The sequence below is a fragment of the Dacryopinax primogenitus genome (genome assembly GCF_000292625.1).
Source record: "Dacryopinax primogenitus strain DJM-731 SS1 chromosome Unknown DACRYscaffold_18, whole genome shotgun sequence".
Taxonomy (NCBI): Eukaryota; Fungi; Basidiomycota; class Dacrymycetes; order Dacrymycetales; family Dacrymycetaceae; genus Dacryopinax; species Dacryopinax primogenitus.
In genome coordinates, this window is record NW_024467215.1 from 182,023 (window position 1) to 190,896 (window position 8,874).

The 8,874-nt window shown below is 52.7% G+C and overlaps 3 protein-coding genes across 3 annotated transcripts; 1 reads left to right on the forward strand and 2 right to left on the reverse strand.

Moving 5' to 3' along the window:
* Positions 1-1,404: 1,404 nt before the first annotated feature.
* On the forward strand, positions 1,405-3,332 carry DACRYDRAFT_57263 (glycoside hydrolase; the record flags this gene model as incomplete). The annotated part of the gene is made up of 9 exons (XM_040775426.1): positions 1,405-1,476; positions 1,527-1,683; positions 1,738-1,772; positions 1,820-1,868; positions 1,919-2,277; positions 2,330-2,503; positions 2,555-2,736; positions 2,806-3,227; positions 3,277-3,332. 9 exons carry the CDS (start codon positions 1,405-1,407, stop codon positions 3,330-3,332), a joined length of 1,506 nt encoding a protein of 501 aa, XP_040625522.1.
* Positions 3,333-3,477: 145 nt separating this feature from the next.
* On the reverse strand, positions 3,478-4,085 carry DACRYDRAFT_57037 (peroxiredoxin Q; the record flags this gene model as incomplete). The annotated part of the gene is made up of 3 exons (XM_040775410.1): positions 3,478-3,550; positions 3,608-3,677; positions 3,722-4,085. 3 exons carry the CDS (start codon positions 4,083-4,085, stop codon positions 3,478-3,480), a joined length of 507 nt encoding a protein of 168 aa, XP_040625523.1.
* Positions 4,086-4,510: 425 nt separating this feature from the next.
* Positions 4,511-6,211, reverse strand: DACRYDRAFT_110532 (uncharacterized protein; the record flags this gene model as incomplete). Its single annotated transcript, XM_040769070.1, has 4 exons — positions 4,511-4,989; positions 5,049-5,462; positions 5,524-5,914; positions 5,972-6,211. The coding sequence occupies 4 exons, from the start codon at positions 6,209-6,211 to the stop codon at positions 4,511-4,513; spliced, it is 1,524 nt and encodes a 507-aa protein (XP_040625524.1).
* Between the last annotated feature and the right edge of the window lie 2,663 nt (positions 6,212-8,874).

The following is an 8,874-nucleotide window of genomic DNA, read 5'->3' on the forward strand; positions in this document are numbered from 1 at the left end:
GCGAGCTGATTGTGTCGGCGTAGTGATCTTGGGGCACGGGGTGGGGACGCTGCTGCGTCTCTCTGGGTGTGGTGCGTGAGATGACTCTGGTGCTGAACCCAGTTGGAGAGGAGCGGAGAGAGAGTAGATATCGGCTTGAGGAGTTGGAGGATTATACCCCGGATGTACTGGATACTGAACACAGAAAGCAGCTTTTTGTTGTTGTGAAGTGTAGCATACCGGGCGACTTGGGAAGCTAGATCTTGCGCGGGCGTCCCGAAGAGTAGATATCTCCCAACTGCCCCACCTCTCCCCCCTTGGGCGAAGTCGAACTTGAGAACCCTAACATTGAAAATACTAATCATTTGGAAATCATTTCACCTCGAACAAGTTGGGAATGAAATATACTCTTATACCAAAATGTTATTTACATATTTGAAATAAATCACAATGCGGGAAATTATTAATTTTTGGCTTTAAGGACGCCAGCGTGATGTGGCTGTGCAGTGGCTGTGCATCGGTCGGAGCCGTCAATTCTCCGCTTGACCCAATGGGAGGGCTGCAAAAGTGCGGACAAGGGGGGGAGCCGTGGCACAGATATATCTCCCAGAAGCATACAATGACAGAGGGTGATGAGTAGGTTGGTGCAGCTACCCTGCGTTCCCGACGATGCTACTGATTTTCGGGGGACAAGATCATTGCGAATGAACAAAACTGAGACGAAGCCGCGCTCCACGCATTCAACGCAGAACGAGGTGCAGGCTCAGGTGCTGTCCCCCTTATGCCGACCTTCGCGAATTATGAGCTTTGACATGCTTGCTTCTGTCGATTACGTCACTTTACGAACCCTGATAAGGTTGACAATACCTGTCGCAACCTCCGTGCCCTTTCTTCTGCCTATCATGCCTTCAGAGATTCTCGGGCGCTGTACTCCTAACTCGCGTCAATTTGAAGCCGTCGGCTCCGTGCACTCTTCTGATAATCTTGATCACAGCCAAGAATGGGGCAAATCTGTGGAGGGAACTTGCTGGCACGCTTCTTCTGGATTTGGGCGATTCAAATGGTGCCACTCCTCTCCTCGTACATGCTGAAAGTCGCAAGCCAACGCCAAAGAATCCTGTTTGGTGCCTATATATGCATGGAACGAGATCGCCTCATTACCCCTCTGACGCTCGAGGCTGCTCACAGGCATCACGGATGGAAGCCGTCTGTACGTGTGCGCCGGTCGTCAGCGTTTACATACCAGGCTATGAATAGACCTGACCTGAAGTGTCCTGCGCACAGTGCGTGTGCCTGATCCTGCGGGCATACTATCTTTGACCAGACACCTCCTATCTGGACAAACGTTTATTCTACGTTTTACCTAGCGCACTGGCGCTGTATTTATCGAGGGATCGCAGCAGGCTGTTTGCCTCCTCGTCCAAGATGCGAACGACTGGTTTGGCTTTGCTCTCGTTGTGTGTGCTTGGGAGTCAGGCCCAACAGATCTGGGACATTGTAGGCCCCTCAACCTCGTCGATCTTATAGCGTTTTGATGCCTTTTACAGTGGGAAACAGCCTACGATCAGTCCGTCCTCTTCGAGCGTCAATATCCATCGGATCTTCCTATCAATTTTGTCACTCCGGGTGCGATTGGCGCGGCGGACATTGTGGTCGATGACTCCACCCTTTATCAACCTATTGACGGGTTTGGAGGAGCGCTCAGTGAGTACATGTTGCTGCTGAGTTCTGTCGGTGAGCACTGACACGCTTGGGCAGCCGATTCGGCCGCATATATTCTTTCTCAACTGAAGGTTGGCAGACTCTCTTGTTTTAGTTTACAGGCTGACTGTGGTATTAGGAAACTAATTCCGACAACTATTGGACTCTGCTTGATACCTTGTTTGACCGTACGCTTCCTTTCTGCCTTGACAACCACCGTGCTGACATGTCCTCCCAGCAACGGATGGCGCAGCAACCGCCGCCCTCACGTTCCTCCGCATCCCGCTCGGCGCTTCCGACTTCAGCCCCTACGTGTACAGCTACAACGACGCGAACGACACGACACTCTCCGAGTTCAGTATCGACGTCGCCCCCTCCTACCTATGGTCCACGCTCACCGACATCCAGTCCATTGGCGGCGCACAGCTCAAGATCATCGTAGCTCCCTGGTCGGCACCGGGCTGGATGACCTCTACGGGCACGATGCTGGGTGGCACGTTCTTGAGCCAGTATACGGACGTATTGGCGCAGTACCTGCTTATGTCTGTGCAGCAGATATACGATAAGGGATTCAACATATATGCGGTTTCGATTCAGGTGCGTTCTTTGGAACACCTTTGTCTTTCGGCACCATGACGTATACGCGTAGAACGAGCCTGAGAATAGCAACCCCACCTATCCGACAATGCTGCTTGATCCAGACACAGAAGCGGCGGTCGCAACGCAGCTCCGCACGCTGCTGGACGACGCCGGTTTCGGGACAGTGCAGATCTTTGCCTGGGAGCACAATTGGGATCAGGCGGCGAACTACCCAGTGCAGGCTGTACGTCCGGTCCTCCGTTCATTCCCTTCTCAGCCGCTCACCATGTGATAGGTAAACGACGACCCCAACGCATTCGCAGGCGCGAGCTTCCACTGTTATGCCGGCACGGTAGAGGATCAGATGTCCTTCTATGACGCCTATCCCGACAAGGGGATTTGGTTCACCGAGTGTACTGGAGAATTCGACAGTGCGAGTGCGTGGTGGAGCGACTTCAAGTGGAATATGGAGAACTTGTACGTTCTTCCCTCCTTCGCTGCATGGGATTTGGCAGACCGGCACTCTCTTATCGTCATATGACGCAGGATGATCGGCTCCCTTTCCTACTACTCCCGCTCCGTCGTCCTCTGGAACCTAGCATTAGATGGTACGGGCCAGCCCCTGCTTCCAGGTACTAACTCCTGCGGGGGCCCCGGCTGCCGAGGGATCGTCACCGTAAACTCAGACGGCTCCTACCTGCTAAACCAAGAGTACTACGCCCTGGCGCAAGCCTCGCGTGCCGTGGTGCCTAAAGACCCGAGTGGACCTTTCGGGCAAAGGATAGGCTCCAGCGTAGAAGGGACACTGGACTACGAGTTACTTGTCGGGGCGTACAAGACTGGCAGGAGCGAGGAGGCGGATACGGACTGGAATCGGTATAGCTTGGTGGTGATGAATTGGGATGATGGGGAGAATGGGGGCACGGCGAGTGCTGTGGAGACGACTATTGAGTTCAGGGGGATGCAAGGTGAGTTTGTTTGGACGTTAAAGCAAGGTGGACTCTGATGGGGTCGTAGCGACGTATACCTTCCCAGTAGGGGTGACAACACTGTGGTGGTTTGCGGAGAACTGACGGTAGTTGGGGGAAACACTTGAGCAGACGTGTCGTGGATCCGGGACATCCAGTCATTCGTTCAGAATCAGATTATTTCATTCCGGCATGATTCGGTACACAGAGAATACACATCAGGAGCAATCTGAGAGACTTCATAAGATGATCAAGACGATTCGGCGGGCTTGTCCTCTTGGGAGAAAGTGGTGAGCCACTTCTCGACGAATTTGACGTGTCCTCTGTTAGATGGTAAGATTTGGATCGGCATACGACAGCAGAAAGATGATAGAACGTACGAGTAGTTCATCACGCCGTCGCATACGTCCCGGACGTTGCCAGTCTTGTCGATGACGAACGTGGTGCGACCTATATGTGCCATAAGTCTCGTAATCTCCAACAAGCCGCACAACACATACCGTCACTCAAGCCCAACAGTCCCTTCGGCACCTTATACAGCTCCCTAACTTTCCGATCCTTGTCACTGAGAATATTGTACCCCAGCTGATGGTCATCCACAAACTTCTTCTGCGCCTTGACATCGTCCGCGCTAACACCGACGACCTCGACCTGGGTGCTCTGGTACACCTCGAGCTTCTGGCTGTCCCTGAACGCGCAGGCTTCGCGTGTGCAGCCGTACGTGCCGGACTTGGGGTAGAAGAAGAGAGCGATGGGCTTTCCCTGCCCTGGGTGGAGGGTGTAGTCCACCCCGTCCTGGTTTGGGAGGGTGAAGGTCGGCGCGGGCTTGCCGATGAGTTCGTGGGCTGTTGCGGACATTGGACGTTTTGTGGGGAGGGATGTGAGGGATGACCGGGCTAGACGGCGGACGAGGAAGGGGTTATATAGCAGCGACAGGATGGGCGATGGCGAGCAGCAATGACCACTTACATCAGCGGTCCGAGGTGCGATGAAAGTGGTTCGATCTCCTGACAAGGAAACGCACTTCGGAAGCGAGCATATCGGAGGCGGTGCATCTCTATAACCGGACATATCATTGTCGTACGTTGTTTGTTCGTTTGATCATCACACCACATGTATATAAGGGCACTGATCGAAATATTACTGCAAACGTTCTGTACCTCTTGATTGCCGTAAGTACACACACAGTCTCTGTAGTCATACATACACGAGCACTCAATGTCTGTCAATTGTGACAAGTGAGTACTCTCCGCTGTGACTCACAACCCCACGTGCGTCATCAATCATATTCCTGTTGCTTCTTCTGTCTTCTCCTGTTCATTCTCTTGACCCTGTGCCTCCACTGCAGCATCCTCCGTCTCATCCTCTCCTTCCGCATCCTCAATTTCAACATCTTCCAACTCTTCCTCCTGGACCACCTTCTCTTCGTTCACAGCTGCCGCGATCTCGGCCTTCTCCTCTCCTACCTCCGGCACAACCTCCATATCTGTCGCCACTTCCTGCACCTGCGTTTCCTTCACAGGCTCAACCACCACCTCGGGCAATACGTCCGCCTCCTCGCCCTCACCCCTCACACCCTCCCGCTCCATCTCCATTTCCGCCTCTACCTCCATCTCCGGGTCTCTCCTTGCCGCCTTAAGCGCCTGCACTCGCGTGGCGTTCGTCGCAGAGGCAGAAACGATCTCAGCTTTGAGCTTTTCGAGTTTTTGTTCCAGCGAGAGAGGGGTGGTAGTTGACCAGGGGTCGGCGGCGGGGTCGGGTACTGTGATCAACGGAGAATGAGGTTAGGCTCGAATACAGCTATTTGAGGGAACTACCCACGTTTTCCAGGGAAGGCAAAAACGTCCTGCATAAACTCATGATTACGCATATATCTCGCTTTCGCTAAATCCCGTTTGGTCAGGAACTCAGGCTCGTCATCCGAGTCATCCTCGACCTTCACATGCTGGGCACCATGCGGATGCTGCGCCCGCTGCTGTTGCTGTTGCTGCTGTACATGCTGCTGCTGCTGCTGCTGTTGTTGTTGTTGTTGATGCTGCTGCTGTTGCTGTTGGGCGAGCATCATCGCCCGCTGCATGTCCTTCTGAGGTGAGCGGCCAGGAACCTGGGTTGCACCACCCGGAGGGAGCGGCTGGCCCGGTCGTGGAGGTTGACTGAATACCAGAACAGGCCCGGACGGGGCGGGGGGGATCGGGTACTTGCGTGACGGTGTGGACTGGAAGATCGGAGGGACGGCTGTAGCGATTTGTACTCCATGTGAGTACCTAGACACCTGTTAAGAAAGCGTAGGACGCACGCTGTGCCTGCCCACGAGTGTAGTGGATCAACCAGAGATGCGGGCTCCCACCCTTCAGCAACCTAAACTTCCGGCGTACGCGGTTCGCCTGCGTCTCCGCACCCGGGATGAACCCATACTTCGTCTCTTTAACCTCCAGTTCATGCCCGGCGATCTGGGCGCGGAAACTGCTCTCATTCTCCAGAAATCGTACGCCGTCGTTGGCCCAATGCACGTTATTCGTATGGTACACTAGGTAGAGGTCGTTGTCCGAGGGCTTGTCGATCGGGATCCAGTAGAAAGGCGTTTGCTGGGCGATCGACACGGATTTGAGCAGGTACTGGACAGCGAGTTCGTATGTCAGCGGCTGGGCAAGAGGGAGTGTCTGGTTCGCGCGTAGGTAGTGGTTTTGCTGAATACGGGTTAGCTGGTTCTCGTGTTCAGGTGGTGTTCAGGTGGGGAGACGTACTGGATCGGGCTGCATTGCTGCTCCTTGCTGCTGCGGACCCCTCACAGGCGTCATCGGGTTCCCCATCCCCATCCCTTGCATCGGCATCCCCTGCATACCTTGCATATTCTGCATCCCCTGCATCTGCATGTTCTGCATGTTCTGCATGTTCTGCATCATGCCAGGGTTCATCCCACCCATAGCGGGCTGTCGACCCTGCATGTTCTGCATATTTTGCATGGCTTGAATATTCTGGGGCATCGTCATCCCTGGATGGGACGGCATTCCAGGTTGCATCATCTTCGCGCTTCGTGGTGGTTGTGAGAATGCGAGAGGAGAGAGATGGACAAGTTTCGCGACGCGTTGTTGGTGAAAGGTAGGGACTTTCAACTGCTCGAGGGGAACGCCACATAGCCCCTTGTGGCACTAACACCGAGCTTATGTCGGCATTTGGTCAGCCCTCACCTTCTGCACTGTGTTTTCTTCAGCCAGACTGACACCGCAAACTTGGTAATTATGCCAACAGCTATTTGAGAACTTGAAGAGTATTGTCAACAGTGTACTGGCATCTTCAGAAAGTGGAATGGAAGAACAGAGGAAAGCAAGGGAATAGAGCTACTAATGGACATTCTCTGACCAGTGTTGACCAACAAGGTGACTGTGCTGGGGATGACCATGTTCAACTATCATTTAACACACATTCTGTTTGATTGAATGCAATAAGCCAGATTTGCCTGTATACACGCCAGACTTGTTCTAGGTCATGAGGGAAAGTGAGCAAGAAAATTGCCTTACTACTGTGTCAGAAGCTGGGCTGTCCTGTTCCATGGGTGCCAATTCCAGTACATACAAGTTTTGGGGCAGGGTCCTCTGGACTCTGGACTCTGGACTCTGGACGGGGTACATGGCAGTGTTTTTTGCTTACTGTACATATCTTTCTCAGCTGACATAATATTATTCCATTGTACTCCTACATTATGTACATCATCACTGGTTATCTACTATACCCAACAAATGGCACCAGTCATGCTTGTCATCGTCCAACCGGCTGAGCTCACTGCCAATCCACTGCCCCTCGCTGACTCCTCCCTCCCTTGACTCCCCTCCCCTCCTCTCCTCATACCAACTCTTCCACCCCCCATGTTACTCCTCAACCTCATTTGCCAGCTTTTGGCAGCACATGAGTCCTTGCCACAACTCACTGTCCAGCAAGCCCTCCTCTTTGTCAGCCTCTGCCAGCACCTCCAAATGCACATTGCCTGGCAAGAAATCCCTGGCATCAAACACCTCAACACTCCCCTGGCTGTGATACCAAACACGGTCACAGCTTTCCTCTCTGATTCACTCGGGCTCCCACCAGGGCACATTCCCATCCTCTGGCAAGCTCTTCAGTGGACTGCTTGGACACCCAACAGGGATCCTATGCATCCTACTGGCCCTCTGGTAGATCCCCTCCCTTTCTTTGCATGCTTTGCACAGAAATACAACCTTGGTGAGCTCCTCCTTTCATTCCCCTTATCTCCCATTCATCTATATACTACTAGGCATCAAACATTTCTACCCCCGACCCAAATATGCCTTAGGGATGCCTGTCCCCACCATGTTTGCACTGGCATGCATGCCATGTTGAGCCTTTGCAACCAGCACTTTGCCATGTTGTACACACTAGCCCAGGGCACACTCCCCATCATCCTCATATCCTTGTGCTGCAGGATATGCAGGATGACCTACTACCTCAACTTCTACTGTGAGAAGCAAGTGGCAGAGGAGGAGGTTTGGGTCTACTATGGCAGCATGCCATCTGTCCTTCAAGCTGAAAAGCACATGGCTTTTGAAGACTGTCTCTGCCATCTCTTTCATGTGCAGACTGTCCATGCCCAGTATGCATGTCTATCCATTTGTTCTTCCCTTTCCTTCCCTCCCCTCTAGTGCATACCTCTTCCCAGAGGGGCTGCTGGATGGTGATCTCTTCTTTTTTCTCACCAAGCACATTGTCATCCCTATGACTAGCAGAGACTGATGCAGGGATAGTGTGTCCTTGTCTGCAAATTGCAGACATATACAACCTGATGCTGGCAAATGCCAGTGTCAGGCAGCAAGGTCAATATTTCCCATCCCTCCTTCAAGGCAAAAGTATATCCAACCTTTTTGACCTTTATGCCTTGCTTCTCCACCATGCCAAGCAGGGCAGTGTTCTCCACCTTCCCAACAATGCCCAGCACCAGTATGACTGACTCAAATACACCATGCAAGAGCACAATGCTTTCATGGCCTACACTGGCCAGCCCCACTGGGCGCATGTGTGCTCTGAGTGCACCAAGACCATCCAGTGTGATGGGCATCCCTGTGAGTGCACTGAATCATCCAGTTGCATTACTGTTAGGGCAACACAGGCTGACTAAGTCTGCTCACCTAAGAGTGCCAAGAGTCTAAGCAGGCAACAAGGAAGTGGAGTAGACCTGATGACTAAGACCTATCTACAGCATAGGTACCTGTGGATGATCCTAAGAGACCAAGTCTCAAGAGACAGTCCCCAGGCAGAGTAGGCCTTATATTTATACCTCTGTGGTGGAACCTGCTAGAACATCTTGCTTACTTAGCCTAGTCAGGTGGTCAGGTCATATGACCAAGGATGAGGTCATATGAGGTCATGCACAGCCATGCACAGCAGGTCACCTGACCATCCAATCCTTCCAGCAGGTTCCAGCACATGCCAAGGTATACCAGCTACTTCCATGTCATAAAGGCTTAGTCATGTCTCTTGACCAACCAATGAGCTGGTGCCCTGACAACCCCAAGAAATGCAAATTTGGAGCAACATCAACAAATTTTCTTGGACACCATTTCTTGATGAGTGGTATTGCAGTGCAAGAGGAGAAAGTGGCCATGATCAAGGAATGAAACGACCGGAAGCTGTGACAGAA